Below are 24849 nucleotides of genomic sequence, written 5' to 3'. Positions count from 1 at the left end.
AATCATCCTCCCACTCGGAGTGAAAATTATATTTTGGGCTTTTTTGCTTCTGCCATAATTGCGGTCTTGTGTGTGTGCGGACTGTCACTCCTGTTGACACGGACAACGTCAGCGAAATAGTACACTGCCCACCAGCCACGCCCCGACACATGGGGTGATGTCGGCCAATCACAAAGCTTTGATGCGTTCAAGTGCATTATTATGGCACCGGAAGATTATGTTACAGGACATTAACGATAAAACAGGATATTGTTGTTCTATTTTTAGACACATCTCGCGATCGACTGGGAATCTCCTCGATTGCGATCGTCTGGTTGAGCACCCCTGGGCTAGACCATAGGTCCGTTGTGGTGGCAAAGTAGTCCGCTGAAGCCACATCTTCTGCGTGACGTCACGAGCTACCCACAATGCAACACACGCCATATATATATATATATATATATATATATATATATATAAATACGCCATTTTCCTGGAGGTGCAAATATCCTGGAAGTGCAAATATAAACAGCTAGCTAACGTAGCCAGGCAGAGCGCACTAGGTTTTTTTTCTGAATTAACGAACGAAGAAATCGCTGCATGTCTTCGGATTACATCTCTGGACTTGAGGGGTGTGCTTTAGGTCGTTACCAGCGTAAACTAGAGCTGTGTGGGTTGTCTGATTGTCCTTACGACTTGCCCTTACGACCCTCGAAAGTGGCCTTCGTCGATTTGGCTGCATCTACGTCTAATTTCTGGAAACACCAGGTGAATACCCCACTTGTCACAATAATATTATCATGCCATTGCATATATGTGGTATTTTAGAGTTGACTAGATATTGATTAAGGCAATAGACTATGATATTCAGTACAGGAAGCTTAGCAACACCTAGGCGGTGTACGGCTGCCTGCTTGCACCTCGCGTAAAACGGCGGATACCGGAAGTACGGTGTCGCCCTCAGCCCAATACCCGTATGTGTGTGTGAAAGAATAGTGCAGGCAGCGCAGAAATAATGCTGAAATAATACCGAGACGGCATCGCGTAACGCTTGTCCAACGTGTTGACAAGTTGCTTAAAGCCCTGGTTGCTAACAGTGCTAACTGGGCACATATCTTTAGCGATGTGAAATGTAATGGCACCTGTAATATCTCTGTGTCTCTGCGAACTCGTCGTGTAGGCCGTTGCTCTGTACAATGCGTCCTGAATCGATTATGTGGTGGATGAAGTCGAGCGGGCACCTGCTTTTTGGTCTGCTTTTTGTTGTATTATTTAGACCCTCCAGAAAAACGCGATTCTGCGATCGCAGAATTTACCGCAAAATGGCGCAGATTTTTAAAATGCCGCATATTTTTCAAAAGGCCGCATAATCCCCGCATTTTTCCACACAAAGTTGAAATTTTTTTTTTTAACTTCGTATTGAAGTGAAGTAGTGATGATGATGATGTGACGTCATCAGCTCGCGCATCACAGAAGGTAACAACACCGTAGACGTAGAGTGAACGTGTGGAACTCACACAAGAGAGAAAACACCAAGATGAAAAAATCTGATCCATCTCATTTACCGACGAACATTTCTGCTAAAGACCGGGCAAAGCAGTTCCCCGATGTCTTTCACGAAAGTGGGGGGAAACTATTCTGCACCCCTGCAACTGTGTGTTGGAGCATAAGAGAACATCGATGGTGACGACCGACTTTGATTCATTCAAACATTCGAAAATGCTTTCTGCTGCTGCGGACAAGAAAGCCAAACAACTCACGTTCACCAAGGCATCAACCTCCAAAACCCTTTCGAGGGCTACAAGAAACGAGGTGAGAAGCCTACAAGATTGAAGCTGGTCAGACAACGAACGAGTAAATGAAAACAGAATGAGGCGGAGAAGTGTGTGTGTGTGTTTGTGTGTCTGTGCCCAATTGCTTTTACAATAAATAAACAATGAATGTGTTTAATTGAATAGGAAAGGGGTTTAACGTTAGTGGCAGGTTTTGTGTGAGAGAGAATAAATAAGACATCCCAATATTTAAAAAAATCTATTCTTTTTCGCAAATTTCCGCATATTTCGCAATTTCCCCGCAATTTCACTGCATAATATCACATAAAAACCCCACATGTTTAATCGCATAATCAAGGGTTTTTGCCCGCGTTTTTCTGGAGGGTCTAATTATTGCCCGGTCGTATTGCACTTTGTGGTTGTATTTCAGATGATTAAAGAGATTGGTTGTGTTGGCGTGTGGTGCCAACACAACCTGGTAACAAATCCTGCACTGTACTTTGTTTTGCTCCACGTCGGACTCCTGAAAGCCAAAGTACTTCCAAATAGTGGAAATAGTTTTAACGAGTTGCTGCTTTTGTTCTGACATCTTCGCTCGCGCTGAACACTCACAACACATGTCACTCCCACGTGGCCGAGTGGGCTTTTAGGGAGGGGCGAAAGCGCACCCAGCAAAATAATCGTATTTTGTCAATTATGCTGTTTTCATAATCGTCGCAAACCACAATCGTAATCGCGATTAAAATACGATTAATTGCACAGCCCGAATAGACTATGCATTACATTAATGCACACAATGTTCATACTCCTTTCTGCACATGTTCTTATTTCACATTTCATAGTTTATATTCTAAAATGCATTCATAGCATTCTAGTCCCATGTAAATCACTGCTTTATTTAATTTGTATTGCTATTTAACTGTATTTTATTACGGTGTAAAATATTTTTTGTTTTATATTAGATTTCTTGTTTTTTATATTTTATGTATGCAGCACCATGACATCAAGTCAAATTCCTAGTATGTGCAAACCTACCTGGCCATAAACCTGTTTCTGATTCTGATCTGCCGGTAGAATCTCCTGCATGAGCTCAGCCCCCTCCTTTTTTGTATACATTTTTTTTTTAAAGCTTTATTTCCAAAATCAGCACTTTTGAAACAGGAAGTGAAATAGAGGGATATGAGGCATGGCTAGAATGGGTGATCTGTTTGGTATTTTGAGCAAAACACTTCATAGACATGTTTTTTTATTTACTTATGCTATTGCCTAAACATAGCATGATTGGTGCACTTTAAGATGTGGCAGTCAGAGCCTGTCTGAAGTCATCTTTATGATCCCAGACAGGTTGTTAGGAACAACATCATCTCACACATCCCTGGCTTGGCAGTATACAAATATCACAATTACTCAGTGGCGAACCGTCAGGGCCTTCAAGGTATTCAGAGAATACCCTGGAACACTCAGATAAAACAAACAAAAAAATCGATTTAATTATATAAATAAAATGTATATAAAATGAATAAATGAGAATCGTATCTGTGTTGTTGATCTGTAATATTACAGTGTTACGTTGATTTGTTTGTCCTTCTCGGACCATGCACTACGCATTTCAGTGGTTTTGTTTTAGAAAAGAAAGCAACCAATCAGGTCTCTGGGTAGAATATCCTTCAACCAAGGTATTCTACATCCTTGATCGAATTCCCTGGCCGTTGCACTGAATGAGAGCGTACGTTTGGACTGACAGTTTGATTTACCAATCATATATTCATTTGAAGCCAATGGGCGTATTCTTTCAGAGTTCCCCTCGGTTCCAGTGTATTCTAGAAGGCCCGCTAGTTAACTGGCTCGATACAGAGGATCTATATCAGTGCTTCTCAAAGTGTGGTCCGCGGACCCCTGGTGGTCCGTGAGCGCCCCCTAGTGGTCCGTGAGTATATTGGTAACATTTCACATTTGAAATAAATAAATACATTTACGTTTTACGCACTCTCGCGAGAATATCTCCGCAATGGAACAAGCTTACGTTTCACTTTCTATTGCATGATAAAGCCCAGGGCAACACCTTCATCACACATGTTGCCACTTGTTTGTACCACTTTCAGGCGATTTATAATCTGTTCTAGAAAAACGATGTGTTTTGGGATATTTGTGGAGTTAGGTGGTCCGCGAGTGTTTTTTTTATTGGTTAAGTGGTCCTTGGTATGAAAAAGTTTGAGAAACACTGATCTAGATGAATGCGACGAAGCAATTCATGCAGTTTTATTGTTTTTAACGTTGAAATGACAAGTGCAACAGGTGAAGATGAAGTTGTTGCGGAATTGTTGCGAGTACCCTTTTCAAGATGACAATTCAGTGAAAAGACGGACATTATAATGCCGCGGAGGGGGGGGGGGGGGGGGGGGGGACTGCGGCGGGGGGTGTGTGTGTCTACAGAAGGTCCAGTTGTGATAGACACGGTTTGCCACTGCAATTACTACACATTTTTTATATATCATTGGCTATGATCTACTAAAAATATACTGTATTTCAACGTTTCAACTTTAAAACGAGGTTTGTTTCAACTGCTTATCACAGCATCTGTATGTTTTATTAGTATATAACAACTGGCAGACCAAGATGATGCATTTATTAAAAAACCCTCATAGGGAAGTTTTAACGTTGCATAATTGTAAATGTTCCTTATATTTTTCAAATAAAATGACATGAGTCACTCTTACCTGTTCTTGTCTTTTCAGACTTCCACGTTCCATCTGAATACTTAACCAATATCCACATAAGAGACAAGGTAACTATGAGCTTCAGATCAGTTTCAGTCTTCAGCTCCTGTATGTGTGGCCACTAAACTAACTCCTTATTCTCTGCTGTCTTGCCTCCAGTTGGCAGCAATTAAACTGGCACGGTATGGCGAGGACCTGTTGTTCTACCTGTACTACATGAATGGAGGAGACTTGCTGCAGCTCCTGGCAGCAGTAGAGCTGTGAGTACTAATGTTTGAATGGTGACACCTGCAGAAACATTGTCTATAATTTCTCTTTAGTTCATACTGGAAATAGTTCCTGTCCAAATTTGATAATGTTGTTTCTTCTCTGGTGGAAACACAATTCGTTTCTGTCTTACCAATGTCACCAATATTACTTATTTAACGGCAAACAACTCTTTTTGAACATGTGCAGTCTGTTTTTATGTTTTTTTTTATTGACAGATAGGGATGGGTAGCGTTAAGGTTTTAACGGTACTACTACTTTTATGGATACCGCTTATCGATCCGGTCCTTTATTAACGGTACTCTTATCGGTTCTTTTGAAAAAGGTAAATTAACTAAACAAATTGTGAACAAAACTAACATTGCTTTTTATTTAAATTAAATAAATAATATTCCACATCAAAAGAAACAAAAATATGTTTAACAAATCATATTAAATAATGTCATGACAGAACTGTAAACAGAATTAACATGGTTTTTTATTTAAAATGTATAAATAATATTTCACATCAAAAGAAACGGCACCAGGGTTGTTTCATTGTAGCTGAAACTTTAACAGACAGTCAAACGGTGCATTTCTCCGTCTGAATGTGGTGCACTTTTGCTAAATGTTTAGACAAATTGCTGGTGTTATCGCCCTTAAATGCTAAACTCTTATTGAACTTTTGGCAACAAGCATTGTCCACATGGAGACGGGTAAAATGTAACTACACCTTGGAGCGCTTAGTTCTCTCCGCCATCTCCGGAGATCTCCATCTCTGCCGTGTGTGTGTGTTTTTGGGTATTAGAAACGGAATTGGCGACTCTAAAACTGCAATATAATGTTTGTGTAGCATAATACATATGACATCTTTTTTAAATGTCTGTTAAGGACTAACGTTGATGGGTACCGATAAAAAGACCGATAACGTCTGAGCTTAACGGGAACCCGGTATTTAATAATTCAGCCCAAGGGCCCCTTTACTACCGGGGCTCGGTACCCATCCCTATTGACAGATCTTTTGAAGTGAAGAAAATCATATACCACTACATCTTTGACAAATACCTTGATATATAAACATTATGACCATATTCTTGGTTGGACCATTGGTGCTTCACAAACATATTCAGGCATCAGTAATGTGGAAATATTAACTAATGGGGGGAGGCAAATAATAAAACGGATGGAACATTCTGAAAATTGCATTACTTTACTACAATCCATGAAAGACAACACTTAGGATATCATAAATCTTAGACAATTAACCAGCCCTATTTGAAGTCAATTTAAAGTTGTGTGTCAGGCTGTCAGCCACTCGTCACTCTTTGGGATCAAAACTTTCTGGAACTCTGCGTTTCTTCCCTATTTTCCTCTTATTTCCCCCCCCCCCCCCCCCCAGCTTTAACCGGGACTGGAGGTACCACAAAGAGGAGCGGGTTTGGATAACGAGGGCGCCGGGCATGGAGCCCACACTGAAGACCAACGCATACGAGAGGGGAACCTACTACTTCTTTGATTGTCTTAACTGGAGGAAAGTTGCCAAGGTAAGAAATTGTCTTTCTGTTGCACTTTCACCACCTGGCGATAAATGGCATTAACTCTTACTGACTCTTTTTGTGCGTTTCTAAGGAATTTCATCTGGAGTATGACAAGCTGGAGGAGAGGCCTCACGTGCCGACAACATTCAACTACAACCCAGCCCAGCAGGCCTTCTAAGGCCCGACCAGTCCAAAAGGCTGCAGCGGTTCCTGCACACAACACTGTTGGTCCAGGAGGTGGCGCTGTGGTTCACAGAGCTCGGTTTTTATTCCTCGAGGATTTGACTATCTTGACTGCGGGGGTCGTCGCCACCATTAAAACTGCCCTGCCTTTCCAAAATTACATGCTGCCCAAAACACCAACACTTGTTCTGTTTTTATTCTTTATGTTCCTCCTGTTTTTTTGTCTTGTTTCCAGCAGGGTCTGTGTTATGTTTACGTCTCTGAATCTGAAGCCTGTTTTCTTTTAGAAAAGGAGGACGGACCTTTTTGGCACAAGACAGTGACAGATCAAGGTTTACGCCTCGCCAAGTGTTAAGAACAGAAAAAGGCGAGGAAGTTAACATCCTCAGACAAAAGTGAAAGGGTGAAATAAATGCAATGTTTATTGTTGCACTATATTTAGTAATAAAAGAACACAAAATTTGTTTGTGATTTTTTTATGTGAACACTCCCAGATCATTATCCATGTTGTGGGACAGGGCTTCAAGCAACGTTCAAAAGGCATCTCTCTTCATCTCACCCTTTTCATTTTTCTTCCTTCCATTGATTCCAACCTCTGTATTCGCACCATCCAACAGATTTCTGTCTCATACTCCCTTTCTCCCTCCGTCTCTCGCTGTGACTTCTGTTGAACATGGACACAACTCTGAGAGACTGCTTTGGTTTTCACAAATGTGGACACATCCTCGCAGAGGCTAAACCGCTACACGACTTTGCTCCGGAGCAAACAAAACACTTTCCAGTCTTTGTTACAATTTTGTAAGAAATGTGTACATTTTTGTTTCTTTGCATCACATAACTTAGTATATGTATGTACGAATGTGTATATATGATTGCTATATATATATATATATATATGTGTGTATATATATATATATGTGTGTGTGTGTATATATATGTGTGTATATATATATGTATAGGACGTCTATTTTGAAAGAAATGTTGCCCTGCCTTTAACCTCGTTTTTATGAGGTGAGCATGGATGCAATATGTGGACGCAACAGGTAATTTCTGGATCTGCTGGACAGGGTGTCACATGGCACTGCGGGCACTTACATCAAAAATAATAATACATGTCATTTAAGGAAAGGCCTAATTCTCATCCAAAAAACATGGAGATCATCCCTTAAGTTTGGAGTTCAGCGCATCATAAGGGAGGTATTTCAATCAGAGATGCTGAACAGCAGTGATCGGCAGCATTTCATATGAAACGGAAAAATTAGTAATTGAGGAGAAAAAATAACCCAGACCAATCTTGTATTTTCTGAAGTCAAAGCCTCTTTTCTTTGTATTAAAGCAGAAAAGGCTTTCATTAAATGCTGCGTGTGCGTGTGTTTTTGCTCTCTTAGGTCATTCGTAAAAATGGTCGATTACGTTTTATATACTACATAGGGTAAACGTTTACACTTGGAAACATTAGTTGAGCATGTTATCTGCTTTTACACATCTTAACTTTCATCACAAACTAATTGAGAGACATTCAATTGGGTTGAAAGTGCAAGTTTTATTTAGTCTTCAAAGACTAAAAGACATTTTCTCTTCAAGCAAGTCAATTCATGGAATGCCCTTTTAACTAAATTGTGGCCTCATTTTCCCATGCACCAAATGATAGATACAAAATTGGGAAATGAAATGATAAACTTCCAGTGCTGCAGAGAAGTAATGCAACTTGTAACTATGCTACACTCACAGATCAAGAATCTTGTGCATTAAGATTATTATATTAAAACTAATTATCGAAACAAGTATCCACAGTTTAGAAAGGCACATACACACTATAGTTCAGACAATGTATAAAATGGACAAAACAAAAACTAGCAGTAGACAAACATGGCACCCAAACGTGAGAAGATTATACATTGAAAACATTCTGAAGAGTCCTCGTCACTGTGCTATAATCTACAGAGGCATCAAGAACACAGCTGCCATTAAAAGCCATGGACATTCAATCACATTCAGTACATTGGACACAGAGTTGTAGCAAAGCTTTGAAATCAAAACAGATGCAAATGAGTCATTGATTGATTTCGTCTCTGATCAGCAGAGGACACACATACAGATGAGGCTTCTACTGTAGAAAAATAATCCAGTTAGTCCTGACTGGATGTATCAAAAGGTGGGCAAAAGAAAGCCTTTACTTTCACCTTGCACCGCCGTTTTTTCAAATTGCAATCGTTTGCGTAAATGCTACAAATTCAAGAAGACATTTCAAAGCTGTTGGGATTTTACATTGATGTTTCTGTACAATGGAAATAAAATCACACTTCCTGCAGGAGCACATTCTCGAATGAAGATGATTGTTTTATCATGGGGCGTTACCAATGTCTTTCAATTGTCCGTTTGTCCCTGAACTACACACACATTTCAGTGCAGTCCGCTACTGTAGATCTTCTCTTCCCACTTCCTCTTCCAGCCATGTCACAGTACTCAGGTTATGAGTCTGCTGTTAAGGGGGGTCACTTTGATGCAGGGTCAGCGGGGGTCGATCCATCTGAAAGAGCTCCTGCTTTGGAAGCTACTTCTGTTAAAAGAATGACAAGTGAGTCATTGCATTATTAAAAGACTCCATTAATCATCTCTACAGCACCTAACCTTTATCTTTCCTCTCCTGAATCTCCTCGGCGGCGGTCTTGTCCGCTCTGAAGAAGATCCGGGCGCTGCTCAACGAGAAGTGGAGCAACTCGAACTCCTGAAGGGACAGGAAGACGAAGAGGTGAGAGGGAACCGTGGTTCAACACCGGAGGTTGTCAGGTATAGACGTAAGCAAATGTACTGAGTGAGGTTAAAGGGACAGGTGTTCTAAACAAGCAGGAAGTTAGTGATTGTCGTATTCCCTGCTGATTTGTTTTATGGACAATGGTCAGCAGCTGGAGCAGCACCAGTGTGTGACATGTAGCTCTTGAACGTAATTAAGGTACTTTAGAAGCCGTACCTGTAAATTGCATCAAAGTTAGTATTCCTACTCTGAGCCATAACTTAGTAAGATATACATTCAGACACAATTTAACCTTTTTAAATGCAAACTGACTCTTCCAGAGGATATACATGTAGCAAAGAGCTTCATTACCAGTAAGCCATATTAGGAAAGAGTCATATTAGCAATTAGCCAAATTAGCAAAGAGTCATGTTCACAATTAACCACATTAGCATAAAGCAACATTATCGATTAGCCACAAATCAGTAACATTGCTTCCACTGCAAGATTGTCCAAATGACAACATGTGGATTGATTTAAATTATAATAAATCCTGATGGAAGTTCCGCTTGTTTTGAAAAATGAATATACTTTTGGCAGTTAACACAACTTAGTAAGATATGAATTCAGACACAATTCAACCTTGTTAAATTGAGTTTGACTGACTCTTCCAGAGGATATAATTATCTCCTTTGTCTTTTATGAATAAGGTTCCATAAATCAGCTTCAAATCATAGAAAATACCCTCCTGAAATTGTCGGAAGCTGCCTGAGAATCATTACGTTTTTAAGTTTTCTTCAGCATCAAAGCCACCTTGTGACAGCAATCTGTACATCCATGGATAAACTACAAACTGCCAACATCTAATCCAATTTGTAAAAAATGTAGGCAAAAAACCTGAGTCCATGGCAACATTATACTTCCTGTTTGAAACCTGAGTTAGATGGGGTTGTTGTGTCTCTTGGTTGACATGACACAGGGGCTGTACCTGAAGGTAGACGTCCAGCCTCTTCTGAGTGAGGTTCATAGTCTGCAGCAGCTTCTCGTCCTGGCCGGCAGACTGGACGCTCTGCTCCTTCACCACAGCGTTCATCTCTTTCTTGTACTTATCTCTGACCGCCTGGAACCAGTGCAGAGAGTCAAACTCCAGGTACTGGTCCAGCAGCTTCAGGATGTACGCCACGCCTGAGAGCGAGAGATAAAGTGATTAAAGAGAGGAAATACAGAGGAAGTGAGCAGCCACAACGCAGCACATTCATGTTGCATAGCACACACTCACCCCTTAAGCCCACTCACCCATAGCAAAGCCATCGTCTGTGAAAGCAGCTCCAGTTTTGTTCTTCTTGTTGAGTTTCTCTTTGCAGCTGATGGAGTGCTCCACAAAATTCACCGTCTATGGGAGGGAGTTGTTTCAATTACTAAAAGTGCAGCATAGTTAAAACACTGAATAGAGTATTCAACAAAAGTTGCATGGCATGTTGTAGCAAAGAGCTTCATTAGCATTAAGCCATATTAGGAAAGGGTCATGTTCACAATCAACCACATCATCACAAAAAGCAACATTAGCGATTAGCCAGAAATCGGTAACATTGCTTCCACTGCAAGATTGTCCAAATTACCAAATGTGGATAGATTTAAATTATAATAAATTCTGACGGAAGTTCCGCTTGTTTTTAAAAATGGATATATTTTTGATATATATCAGTTATCAATAACTAAACTTGAATTAAGACAAGAGGAGGAGGAACGCTAAATAAAGGCTGCAAACATATTAGAAAGTCTTATCACTGACCAGAGGCGGCACGATCATGTAGAAGTTCCTCAGGTGCATATTCTTGGCGCTGCGAAACTCAGGTGCAAACACCGCCACCAGCATCTTGAAGTACTCCGTCCCCTCGGCAGAGTTGCTGGTCAGATCTCCCAAAACTGAATCTAGGACACTAGAAGAAGAAGAAGAAGAAGAAGAAGAAGAAGAAGAAGAAGAAGAAGAAGAAGAAGAAGAAGAAGAAGAAGAAGAAGAAGAAGAAGAAGAAGAAGAAGAAGAAGAAGAAGAAGAAGAAGAAGAAGAAGAAGAAGAAGAAGAAGAAGAAGAAGAAGAAGAAACAATATTTACCTGTGCCTACCCCTTGTGTGTGAGGCATACTTTTACATTTTTGTTATAGCTGTGGCGCCCTCTGCAGGCAGAGGAGTGGAAATGCACTGAAAATATCTAGAAATGAATTACACAATTGAACGGCCATTGGAGCTGACACTGGACCTTAAAACAGCCCAAACATTTTTGATTCTCATTATCTTCATAAAATAGAAATAGGGTAATGCTAGACGAATGACATTTTAAATTATAATGTGCATTTAAGCGCAGGTTTTCAAATGTCGTACCTTGCAGCTTTCTGGGTCTCCTCTGACAGCCCCTCCTCCTTCACCAGCTCCTCAAAGTTCACTATGTCCTCCAGGTCAGGGACAAACCTGGGGAGACACCAAACATGCTAGTGAGATATGACGGAAAACCCTTCACCGTACATGAGTTTAAATCAGATTTACCTAGTATTTATGTAAACATTAATGTATAGAGTTAATTACATTTATTTCAGAGACTTTCCGAAACATAGTTAACCATGGACCTTCATATTAACTTTGCCAGAGAGCACAAATATGTAGAAGCAGCACTCGAGACAGCTCTTTTTTTACCTGATAGCACTGCTGCAACAGTGGAGGCCTCCAGAGCGGATCATTCGCACATAGCCCATAGCGTTACCTAAAGAAAAACAGAGTATAAGTAAATTGGTGTTGGTTTACATTTATCTGTACCTGCATTTGATTATCCAAGATTATCTACCAAGGACAGATCAAAATGTATGTCTCACCAATCTGGCTGATGAGCTGTCTGAACTGGTCCAGGTAACTATGCCCGTCCGGAGTGATGCCCAGCTTCCTGATCCCACGGTTAAACTTCTCCGCTCGCTCAAATGGATACTGCAATGAAAAACTATAGATGAAACAAGAGCTGGTGGAAGGGAGCAACGTTATTGTTTCTGGCAATGTGATAAAGAAATCACTTTTTAAAACTTGAAGAGGATTAGAGCCCTGTTTCACTTAACAGACTGTATGTGGTTTGTCTTGTGTGTCATGTTTTGCATTTTGTTTATGTATGTCTGTAAGTTGTTGCTATTGTTGGGACCCCCTTGAAAACGAGATGGTGCATCTCAAGGGGTTTATCCCAATGAATAACATTTCTATATATATTAGAGGGCCAATTGCTTCCAAGAACAGACAATCTAGAAAGGTCCCTGTTCCTGAGGCTGGCTTTTTCCGAAAGTCCGTGTCTGTTTATATGAAAACTTAACAAACTCATTCGGCAGCTTCATTTCATCTGAACCTCTGGACTTCCGGCTGGGGCTTTACAACCATCCGACCAAACAAAAGCACAACATTTTCTGGGAGTTCCACCGTGCAAAATTCACCATCCGTCCATTGTGCTTTGTTTGAGTGACTGATGTGGTGAAGAGGCGCTGAGCCCCTTCCTCACCTTCTGATCAGACTGGTCCTTCGTTTCTCTGAAGAAGCGGATGTCCTTGATGAGTCTGGACTTGATGTGCTCGTCGTACATAAACTGACTGAAGATGTAGAACTTCTTCCGCAGGAACTGGTAGGTGAAGTTGACCTGATGGTAGAAGAGAGGCAACAGGTGATGATCTGAGGGACACACAGACGGACTAAGACACACACTCCTTCCTTCCCTCTTAACTCACTGTGGTGTTCATGATGCCTGTGCCGTGGGTACGGATGGAGTTGGCGATGTGACGGATGTTGATGGTGTTCAAGTGCTTGTTGTTACTGGCTTTCTCTATGAAGATCTGTTGAGATGAAAACACTGTAAACCAATTTCATCGCGGGCCACATTAGCATTATGGTTGCACTCAAAGGGCCGGTTGTAATTTTAAGACTATATAAATATACGTATATAAAAAAATGTATGATATTACATTATTGCCTCTGCTTTGGATTATTATCAGATAGGTCAGGGGTCGGCAACCCGCGGCCCACCGAGCCGCATGCGGCTCTTTAAGCCCTCTGCTCTGGCTCCTTTGAGCTTAGACAAAAATAAGGAAATAAAATACAAATATTTGTAGGACTATTTATATTTTGTTGCATGGTTGAAAATGTTTCGTATCTTGTATTTTGAGGTGATACTGTGACACATAAATAAAAAACAAAACTAATTAGTAATTAGGTCAACTAAAATATGCGTCACATCCTGCTATGGTCCCGCACCAGCGCCTTTTCTTGCAGGTGAATAACCTGACCCCCGGCTCGATGATCGAACTATGGATAAATCAAAGAAAAGAAAAGTATCGGAGGAACACAGAGGGTTTAATTCTGCGTGGACAGAGTTCAGAGTTATATGCTTTCACAGAAAATGATGCTGGCTTACCGGTATATTTGATATGTGGAGAAAAGTTGTCAAAGGTGCTTATTGGAGGAAAAACGGAAGACAGCTGATGATCTTCAGTCATAATTCAATCTGTTAACTCGTTTGAGGGTGCAGCTATAGGTTTTATTTATTTCAAAGTGGGCCCATTTTAATTATATTAATTTTCTTCAAATATGCAGAGGACTCCCCAAGTGCCTTGTTTAACTTATTTTAAAGTAGGCCTGTGTATTTTTTTATTATTCTCCTTATAAGAATTCTTTGTTTCTTATTAAAAAGGTAAACAGTTTTCTATAATGTAATAAATAATAAATGCAAAACAACTGTAGTTTTTGCCTATGATGTAACAATATATTTAAGCAATAGCTCACGACAGGCCGTGGTATATGCTCATTATATCACAGCTAAGGGGCGTGGTTCGGCCCGACGCGAAGCGGAGCATATATCACGGCCTGAAGTGAGCTATTGCTTTTATAAAACGGTTACCAAGTGTGGCAATATGAAAGAAAAATACACACTCTAATTTAAATAGTTTTTATTAGTAAATAATGATGTTCAAAATAAAATAATCCCTCCGTTGCCTTCTGCACGAAACATAGTGCGAGGTGGTTGCTATGCAACAACACTAGCGAACATATTAGACAGAGAGCGTTGATCCATTATTTAGCTATTTATTTACATTCATTTGTATGTTGCCGTTTATTGTGCACCCACTGAAAACCTGTCCAGCATCAGTAGCATGGCTTACGTGGTTACTTGTTGAGGTTGAGGTTGTTCTAGGCTGTTGCTTGGCGTGGTGAGAATATTGCTCCACTGGCTTCCAGTAGCTCTGGAGAGAGCTTTCGCACCTGTGGCCACTAACGGTCATAATTGCTCTGCTTTGTTTCAAGACGAATGGTGGTACTTTTCCAGTTGGTCTACCTGCTCTTCACGTAGCTCTGCATGTCGTCGTTTAGGTGCTTTTTCTTCTTCTGGAGATAGGCACTCCTCAATCCACTCCTCCATAGTAAGACCCCCCCGGAGGTCGAAGTTAATCTTAAATGTTTCCATTTTATGCTTTGTAAGTTTGTTTCGTAACGGAAGAAATGTAAATATATTTATAAAACTGACAACTCAAATCAAGCAATCTGATTGGTCGATAGTGTTTTTGCGGACCTCTTTGATTTAAGCAATCATACACGAGAGGCCAATAATGACGTTCAAGAACGGCCTCAAGTGTATGATTGCGATTCTATTACACAAACTATCATTGTAATCAACAATATCGTAAAAATAATTTCATAATGTGGGCTAATTTGCTCCCAAACCTACACTTTCTGCTTGAGTTAATCTCCGTCAGAAAGTAGTTCCTAGAAAGTAGTTCCCATGGTAACGATAGCCGATCAATCGAACACTCCTGCTACCCCGCTTACAGTTATTGATATAATTATAGTAAATAATATATTATTAACCAATTTATTGAAAACAATTTATTGAAAACAATTCTTGAATTAGGCTATTTAAATATCTGAGTAATCACTGTGTGGGATTAGCGGAACAAATCAAATCAGGCTGTCCATGGTGCTCCTTTTTACGCAGCGGTCTGTCTGGACCGCTGCGTAAAAAGGAGGGTTTCTGCCCCGTTACTTCTCCGCTGCTTTCTTGTTCCAGGCAGTTTGCTTTTCAAACCAACTGTATACCGTTTTTCTCAGAGGCGGAGGGATACTGATTTGTGAAAAGTAATTTACAATTCTACCCGTGGTATACGCTCAGTATATCACGGCTAAGAACCAATCAGATTGCTTGATTTGACTTGTCCGTTTTATAAAGAACTTTATTACATGGCTTAGTTGAATACTCGATTCTGATTGGTCAATTCAGAACACGTGACACGTTGTTAATACCGAACAGACAGACCGCTGTCAAGGACTTATTGACCGTTGTTAAGGACGCTCACATCTTCAGAAAGAAGTCCGGTCGATTTAACTGTATACAGTTGGGACTTGAAAAACAGCGCAGAAGTAACAGGGCAGAAACCCTCCTTTTTACGCAGCGGTCCAGATATAGACCTCAAGCGGCGACACATATTCAGTTGCCAGTTACTTTGTCATTAGGGCAGGGATATCTAGATACTTTCCAAGGTTTGACACAATGAATTGTGCTACTTTTAAAGCAAGGAGCGATGTTTTCAAATCTGTAATCAAAAAGCTCCTCAAAAACGCAAGCAGTGCTCCTGATCAGCCTGTCGGTGTCGATACATGCCGCGCATTAAGTGGGCCTGTCTGTCAATTAATTCCCGGGCCACTTTTTCCCCCCAGTCCGCCCCTGCCCCTGGGATAGGGTAATAACTTCAGAATTAACTACGTCTGAAAGCAGAAGTCTAGGGTAAATAATTGCCAGCCTCTTCAGTGCGCATGTCACAAAGTGACATGCATTGTGGGACATGTAGTTTATGGGCAACGTGCTTCTGTAATGCGGCATATAACCGTATTATATTCTATAAATCCATACCTGGTTGTTGAGGTTATAGAGGTAGCGTGACACAAAAACGTGAATGTTCCTCATGATTTCCAGAACGTCCAAACCCTAATAGAAAACACAGGGGATCGGTTAATACTTTGGATATAAAGTCCACGTGTCATGATGTTCAGGCTGCAGCCACCGACCTGCTCCAGAGTCTGGCTGGGCAGGTAGGCCTCCGTCATCGTGAGTCCATAGCGCTGCGTGGCGAGGTTTCTCATCTCACTGTAGGTGGCCCAGTCGTGCAGAGCCACAGTGGTTAGGTTGTAGAAGGTTTTATCCAGGTAGTGGGTCACATAGGCTGTACAGACGTTCAAATAAGATTAAGTCACTTTCTCAATTAGCATTATCTTACAGCAGGTGTAAACTTCAGACGTGACATACACTTCATTTTCTTGAACAGATTCAAGTGTATTTGTGCTGAATTATATATATATTTTTAAGTATGGCTACAAAATGTGGATAACAGTGTTGAATATTGCAATTATGATATTGCTTATGAAACAGTTAACTAAGTTATGTCTGCTGCTGTCAGTATACTGCCTAAATGCAAACATACCCTTCTTTAACAAATTGAAATGGCACAAATGGCACCATAGAAAAAAAAGAATTACACATTTTAAAGAACAGTTTTCTAAAGATACTATTTCATCCAACTAAAAAACAAGTGCTTTGTAAAACTGACGTTGCTGCACTGAAACAGAAACAGCACTATCAAGCTGCCCACCTCAGCCAACATTCAATAATAATAATAATAAAACATTGAATGAATCTGAATTTGACATTAAATGAAAAAACTCATTCAAATAAGTGCAGTAGAAGCTCTTATGAAATGCCAAAGAGAACAGGACTGAAATATGATATGAGGGTACATGTATGGAAACTGTTTCTCTTCACCTTTGATGAGGATGAAGCGGTTGAAGAATCGGATAGGTTTGATGGAGAAGAAGTGTGCCATGTCCTTCATGCCGACCTTGAAAGGGTTCCTGTCGTCCAGCTTCAGGTGTGTGTGGACAGAGAGACGCAGGTCCTTCTCTATCTCCTTACACAGCTTGTCCAGCAGGTGCTGCAATGACAATGTTGAAATAATCTATATTACTGTATATGATCATGTGTTTTAAACCATGCTAGTGAGTTATTCATTTAGTTTACTTAAAAGAGGCCCATCTATGTCTTCACCAACAGTTGTACACATTAGCATGTGTGGTAACTGCTTAATAAGGTCATGAAATCTAGGATCATGTAAACTCTGAGGAGACAGAAGATGTAACATATATGACTGTATACGGATAGAACATCTCTGCCACGCATGCTGTTTCAAGTGTATATAACGTGTACGATTCTCTTGCTCTGTGGGGGCATTACACGATTCACTGCTTTGGAGCAAGGTAATGTGTCTCATCATAGAGCTGTACAGCAATATAATAATTAACTTCAACCATCTCTGTGTCTTTGTTTTATCGATTCCTCTTTGTCTTATTCTTTAATGTTGTGAGTGTTACATCGGATCCACGACAACAACAAGATGTACAAATGAAGGTTAATGACTCTACTGCAATGCTGGTGGTGTGTACACTTCTACACCATACTGTGTATTTCCTCTTCCTGTCTCTACCATACACATTTCATCTGGTTCCTCTATTTCGTCCTTTCACCTCGTTGAACACGTCCATGATCTCCTTGTCGTAGCTCTCCAGGAGCTGGTCACATGATTCCATGTGTTTGGCGTGCAACATGGAGGGCACACTGTCCCTCAGAGCGCTGAACATGTACTGCTCCGGCCAATCAAAGACAGCATCCAGGAAGGCAGATAAACAGAGCAACCAATCAAACACAGAAACTAACATTTAAAAGCATAAACATAGAGATAACAGTTGATATACCTTTGTAGATCATTAATGGTCTTTGTATCGGCTAAACCAGTAAATCCAACTTTCAAAACTCAAGGAGAAAGTTAGGTTTCCCAATAATTGATTTAAAAAAGGATATTTTGGGATCTTGCAGACATGATTAGAAGTCTCGCTCTTGTCTGTCTGCTTACGTGTATTCGTGCTGCGTCCACGGCGTTGTCGTACACATCATCGAGGTAGATAGGGAACACAGCTCGGTGCCAGTAAAGGAAACTACAGTCACACTGCAGCTTCACCCTGAGGAAGAAACAAAAACGGTCCCTAAGTATGCCTAAAGCAGGTCAAAGAAAATATCAATTGGCTGACAAGTCCAAAATTAGCATCCACCAAGTATCAGATGACTGCAAGACTGTTTCACTAGATAATTGATGACAGTCAGCTGCCAAAGCGATTAATGGGTACTTTGAGGTGTCAGCATCTTCATGATTTGGTTTTATAAAGAGCTTGCCTTGAGCCTTTTCTCAAAACTACGAGGTGGTTTAGCTTATTTCCTACGAGACATTACAAAACACCAAATTGCTGACTATGAAATGAGATGTTGTAAAGCTGTCACACAAAGCAGCAGCATCTAAACTTTGAAAGTTGTCTTTCTGCCTGGAGGGTTAAACAATTGTCCAGCTCTTAGCACAAGGAGCAAAAACAGATTGAAATGTTGTTCAACTCATTTTGAAAGAAGAAAAAGCCCACCTCTCACTCAGCTCGCTGATCAGATCCAGCTTCTTCAACACGAGCTGCAGTGGAAGCAGCTCCTCATCTTTGAACGTTTTCTAAAAGAAAGCAGATGTTTTTCGATATTAAGCAAAGGAACGTTTTGTATCCAATTAACCACCAACTTATCCCAACGTACCAGCTGCGTGCCGACACACAGTGCCAGAGACACCACGAGGCGCCGCTCCTTCGTGCTGGGTCCACTCAGAGCATTTTCTGCCATCACCAGAGAGGACAGCACATCCAGCCGCTGCTCACTGTACTTCTTATCTGAGATCACCCTTTTCTTCAGGGAATAAATACACAAAGTTAATCCTCTAGTTAGAAAAATATAAACATTCCACTCACGTCACAACTGCAAAAACTCCTCCTGTCAATAACAAGTAAATAATTGAGTGTGTTTGTCATTACCTTGGCGTTGCCGATGGAGTTGAGGGCCTGCGACTGCAGCTGCTGAGTGATGTGAGAAACAGAGTCTGCTACAACCATGGAGCGCCTGTGAAACGTGTGCTCCACAGCCTGAGAGGAGCCACACATCACATGAGCTTATTAGTTTCAATCAAACTGACAAGGCACTGGTGGGAAAACAGGAACACACTCACCTTGAGCAACTCCACCAGTCGACACAGAGCTTTGACAGAAGTCTTGGTCATGGGCCGCTGCATCGACATGTACATGTTCATGGTGGTTTTGATGATGGTGCCGATGCTGTATGCATACAGAATGCCCTGTGAAGAACAGGAAGCGCAGAGGGAACTGTTAGTTAAGTAGTACAACAAAAGTGTTGTTTTTACATAATAAAATCATATTACAGACAAGTACTTATATCACTGAAACTTAGAGACAGGTATTTGGTTGGTCTTTGAGGAGAATACATGTATATTCTGAGCATTTGCAGCAGAATTTCAAAGTGTAAAATGTGAATGCCATGTTACCCTCTGTGGTCCAGCTGAGCCTTGTTAATACTGTCAGCTCTTACCTGTACAAACACATTGCACCTGCTGTTCAGGTCTTCTGCCAACTTGTCACTTTTATGCTCCTTGGATATGATGGACTCCATCTTCATCATCCAGGATGTTACAAACACGTAGTAGGACTGAACATCCCTGAAGAGAAGAGACAACAGTAACAATCAGATTCTACAAATTGAAAAAAATAAAAAAAATAAACACTTTTTTGTTGTTGCAACTAACTTTGTTAGTGTCACAGCTCTTTGCTGCAGGTAGGCGTCTCTCTGCGCTCTGATGGCCTGTAGACTCTTCTTATCCATCAATTTAGCTGCAGCTGGGACTTTAGCGATGAGGAAAGTGTCGGGAAACCAGATGATGTTAGCAGTAAGAGTGACAGCTGGAACCTAGAGACACACACACACACACACACACACACACACACACACACACACACACACACACACACACACACACACACACACACACACACACACACACACACACACACACACACACACACACACACACACACACACACACACACACACACACACACACACACACACACACACACACACACACACACACACACACACACACACACACACACACACACACACACACACACACACACACACGATATTTTTAAAATAAATAAACAGAAGAAGATGAGGCAGTCAGATAGAGAACAAAGGCAAGAACCCATAACTACCTTTTTACAAACATCCAGCAGCGCCTTGTAGAACTTTTTGTCGACACTTCTGAAGATGTGAAAGTGAAGCACAAAGAGGCCACATACACCTGCATACTTATCCCTCTGGTCAATCTCTGAAGGTTCCCCTGAAAACAACAAAGGCACACAGACATAAAACACTGGAAGCTGCAGGAAAGCGCAAACCAGTTAATCCTGAGAAGAGAAACTGACCAATTTTGGACTCAATATTGGTGAATATGGTGCGGATGTTGAGGGCAAACTCCTCTGCAAAGGCACTGTTTTTGGCAACAGATACTCCTTCCCCCGGATTGTCGAATCTCTGCTCCACACAGGCCTGTCAGACAGTAGCAACAACCATGTTTTCAATGCCCCTCAACACAATATTAGACTTAAAATGATCTATGCTCACAATGGAATTTGCATATGAGCACAAACTTGGAACCACCAACTTTTCAGCAAAGTCCTCAAACTAAGACAATGAATTCTACATCATAATCAAGGCCTGAAACAGTGGAGTCACCTGCAGTATCATGCCATCCAGCATCTGTCCCTCGAGCTTGAGCAGCAGCTTCTCGAATGGTTTCAGTTTCTCTTCAGGAATGGAAAATTTCCCAGGGTTATGGTGCACAGATTTCAACAACCTACAACCAACAGGAGGATGTAATTACAGAGGGCTTCATCCTAAATCATACATTAAACACAAGTATGTAAACGTTTATCATACACTCATTTCTGGTTTAAAGACCAGGCATCATAAATGTTAATGTGTCTTAGATCAAATAAATGCACGTATATTTAAGTGAGATTGAAAACAACAACTTAACTAAAGCCACTGAGAGCTGTCCTTAATGGTCATCCAGATACATTCAAATTTTGACATGGAATATTGGGAATTTCAGGGCCTTTCTTATTGGTTGCCATAACTGTGTGTGTTTACCTTTTATACATCTTCCAGTGATCTTTTAGTGTGCCGTGATTCTCCATGATCTCATCGAGTGTGAGCAGAACCACTAATAACTCCCCGAGGTGTTCGTACACCGTCTGCAGAGGGAACATCAAACAGACATGGTACACATATTTAGAGATTGAGATACAGAGATGGAGAATTTGTTTCAAAAATCTTAAACCCACCTGAAAATGGACACCTGATGACTCAATGACTTTTGTTGCACCCCTGAAATATGAGAGACATGCTTTGAATAATTAGTTTGACATTGTAACAGAGCCAAAGATGCAATAAGCACAACAACGCATTCTGTTTGTTTGTTTCTCTGCTGCATGTGAAGTGCACAAAGGCTCTTTTGACGACGTGGGTACTCGAGCCATTTCAACAAGAACAGCATGTTGACTGTGAATACTTGCTACAGTTGAAGGATCTTACTTGTTGCTGTTGTAGAGGGCAGCCAGCTGATGAACAATGTTGACCACCACTTCATAACATCTTGTCACAAAACAGGAAAGTTCCTACCAATGGACAAAGCAACAACTATCAGTGTTTTTGGATTTCAATCAAATACAAGTGACGACATAAATGATCCATTATCTACCTGAAGGAATGAGATAAATCTGCCCATCTGTATCTGGGACTCTCCTTCAACAACGCTGGTATCAGACACTATAACACAAAATAATGTATACGTTTTATAATAATTTAATCAACAATTACTGAGAAACACTTAGATTACATCTAGTGTAAAAGTAGATATTAATTGCTGACATTACCTCCCTCTCCATAGTACAATAAGCCATTGTAGAACTTGGTTTCTGCCTGCAGGGGGAAATAAATGAAGGCCACAGAATCAGAATTTGTATCTCACACCACAGACAAGAGATTTCAACAACAGTTTGAAAATATTTATTTAGACCTCTATGACTGGGTCACTGTTTTGTTTATGACATACACAAGCAGTGATGTGATACACAATCCTGTCACACTATTCCACTAATCAGCAAGTAGCCTTCACACGCCAAGATATGCAGTAATACGCAAGATAGTGAACATGGATGCAAACAATGCTATGATTCTTTATTTATGATAGACTTTAAAAATAGGTATAGTACTCATTTTCAAGTAAAGAAATGCGTTGTGGGTTTCTCCAATCACATGTTTACATTACGCGTTAATGTTCAAGAAACTAATTACATTTAAATTAGGTTTCTCACACTTTGTGTCTGAATGTAGCTGTATTCTGATATGGAGATTGTGGCATTACTATTTTAATAAAGTAATCATTAACTTTGAAATGTTACTTTTAACAAATGGTATCCTGAGGTGTTTAGGTTGAAGTGTTTTATGACACTGCAGGAGGAGAAGGGGGAACAAACAGATTGACCTGGTGCCATCAGGTCACCCTCTTGCGTAAATCCCCCGGCCCAAAAGGTGTTTTACAACCTGTAACTGTTTATTCTTGCTCTCTTGTAACTTTTTAAAATGCTGTCTGTTTCTCACTGAAGGGGGTTCACTCAACAGCCTCAATATTGCCTTTAGAAAGAAACTGATTTTAAGTTGCAACAACGTTCCAGTCTGCTCTAATTGAGTGTCTGTGTATCTGTGCACACGCCATCTGCATTGCCACTTTTTACCCATGTGTTGTATAGTTGTGAGATCAAAACTTCTCATTTAAAAAACTGTTTCTTAATATGAGATGTGTAAAACTTGTTACTTTCACAATATGAATGTAGCACCTGGGTCTGCTTTGAAATCAAAAGACATAAGCGTTCATTGTTTACATAATGGGACCTTAAACCAATAGCAGACAGACACAAACCAAACTAATTCCACAATAGCACAGAGTGAAGTGTTCTGAGCAGGCTTACCTCATACTTGAGCTTCTTTACTTCACTACAGAGAGCAGCATATACTGTGATGACTTTGTTCAGAACCTGCACACAATGGAAGCAATATTAGCCATATCTAAACAAGTACAATTGTGTAAATAAGTGTCTAGAAAACTAAAGATTATGTGTGTTTCTATTTACCTTGTTGTCTGTTTTAATTAACTCCAATAAAGATGATTGCTCGTACGGGAGAAGCTGAAAGAGAGTAGAACATATAGGGAAGGAAGATGTGTGTGAATTGAGAAAGCACAATGTCAGTGTTTTCAGGTTGATGTACAAGTACTAGTGTTTGATGTTTTACCTTTAGGGCGATGGGGTCTAGAGTGAAATCCCACACATCTCCTATGGAGTCATCCAGAGCTTCCTCAATACCCCTCAGCTGGGAGGTGTAGTCCTCCAGAAACTTGCTGTAGTTCTTGAGTTGAACCTCTGTGTGTATTTCTGTAGGGTGGAGGGTTTGATCAAGTACACTGCAGCAGGCTATTCACGGTGATTTAAACACCAATGTTGTTACAGCTAGATTAGGGTAAATGTCCATTAATGCTTGCTCAAATGTGAACGTAAAAGTCTCATTCGAGAAATAGATGCACAATCCTATCCAAAACAATTTCCTATCTGTGGGGGGCACTGCATAATAACCGCAGGACACCTTACACACAAATAAATAAAACCCTACCATTGTCCATTTTGTTTTCTAGGAGGAAGTTAGTGTCCACTACTTTTCCAGTGTTTACTATGAGCCACTGTCAAAATTACCCAAGTGTCATTAGGCTGTCAGACTGATCAGCTGTTAGCTATGTGACTGATATCCATGAATAACGTTAAATAACTTTGCTTTTACTTAATTGTACACATTTACTTCTACATATCAACTGCAACCAGCAGACTACGCGTTCAAGTATAGCAAATATAGTGAAATAATTTCAGAAGGTTTCCATTTTACGAGCATTTGTTTGCAATTGACAGTAGGAGTTGTTCCCTGCCAGCAAATAGACGGAGCCCAGTCGCTAAGCGTATAGCTAGCAGCGTAAGCTAGCACTGGAGGCTAGTTAAGTTTAGCACGTCGCTATGTATACAGGACTTTACTTACTTTGTGAACCGTCGTCAAAACGGTCAAATTCCCAGTCAGGGGCGATGGTTTCTACTGCCATAATGCAAAACTCGGTGACCCAAAACAATGCTGTTAAAGAGTGTTGCTACACGGTCCCATGATGGGTCTCATGATTTTGTGAATGATTGCTAGTGCTCATGGGAAATGGAGTCCAGCAGACATGTCACTAGACAGACAGACAGACAGACAGACAGACAGATAGCCGAAAGACAGATAGACAGATAGATAGATAGATAGACACTGTATCTCAAGGGTCAAATAAACACTCCATGTGATAAAACAACATAACAATTACATGGTCACAGCAGGCCAATATTGGACAGCTCCTAACAAATAACTGTTAAATATGTGTGTATCCTGCTGCCTGTCCACTGCCAACGTATTTGAATATGCCTACTGAAAATGTTAGATGGGGGGTTACAGAGAGATATGCAGTGTGTGTATGTATGATTGAGAAGGGGGAGTTGGGCTAAAGTCACACTGAAGACTCAGCTACTATTTAGTGGATGACAGAGTCGAC

At 40.6% G+C, this 24849-nt stretch overlaps 2 protein-coding genes across 2 annotated transcripts; one reads left to right on the top strand and one right to left on the bottom strand.

The window, feature by feature from the left end:
- The first annotated feature begins 4427 nt into the window (after positions 1 to 4427).
- Positions 4428 to 7791, top strand: LOC117448226 (CCR4-NOT transcription complex subunit 2-like). Its single transcript, XM_034085418.1, has 4 exons — positions 4428 to 4536; positions 4628 to 4728; positions 6114 to 6258; positions 6344 to 7791. The coding sequence occupies exons 2-4, from the start codon at positions 4685 to 4687 to the stop codon at positions 6428 to 6430; spliced, it is 276 nt and encodes a 91-aa protein (XP_033941309.1). The 5' UTR covers positions 4428 to 4536; positions 4628 to 4684; the 3' UTR covers positions 6431 to 7791.
- A 167-nt stretch (positions 7792 to 7958) lies between these two features.
- washc4 (WASH complex subunit 4) lies at positions 7959 to 24471 on the bottom strand. Its single transcript, XM_034085414.2, has 33 exons — positions 24309 to 24471; positions 23520 to 23659; positions 23360 to 23413; positions 23198 to 23263; positions 22103 to 22148; positions 21928 to 21995; positions 21762 to 21844; positions 21512 to 21554; positions 21318 to 21421; positions 20901 to 21021; positions 20591 to 20714; positions 20378 to 20505; positions 19909 to 20069; positions 19695 to 19821; positions 19318 to 19443; positions 19127 to 19234; positions 18855 to 19001; positions 18695 to 18774; positions 18139 to 18244; positions 17753 to 17869; positions 16995 to 17163; positions 16244 to 16398; positions 16089 to 16163; positions 12919 to 13023; positions 12696 to 12830; positions 12034 to 12142; positions 11858 to 11924; positions 11549 to 11635; positions 10962 to 11109; positions 10466 to 10562; positions 10158 to 10354; positions 9067 to 9163; positions 7959 to 8995 (listed from the first exon to the last, which is right to left on the bottom strand). Exons 1-33 carry the CDS (start codon positions 24367 to 24369, stop codon positions 8931 to 8933), a joined length of 3516 nt encoding a protein of 1171 aa, XP_033941305.1. The 5' UTR covers positions 24370 to 24471; the 3' UTR covers positions 7959 to 8930.
- Positions 24472 to 24849: the final 378 nt, after the last annotated feature.

Source organism: Pseudochaenichthys georgianus, chromosome 6 (genome assembly GCF_902827115.2).
Source record: "Pseudochaenichthys georgianus chromosome 6, fPseGeo1.2, whole genome shotgun sequence".
Classification (NCBI taxonomy): Eukaryota; Metazoa; Chordata; class Actinopteri; order Perciformes; family Channichthyidae; genus Pseudochaenichthys; species Pseudochaenichthys georgianus.
The sequence above is the reverse complement of the archived record's forward strand: the minus strand, read 5'-3'. Positions and strand labels throughout refer to the sequence as shown.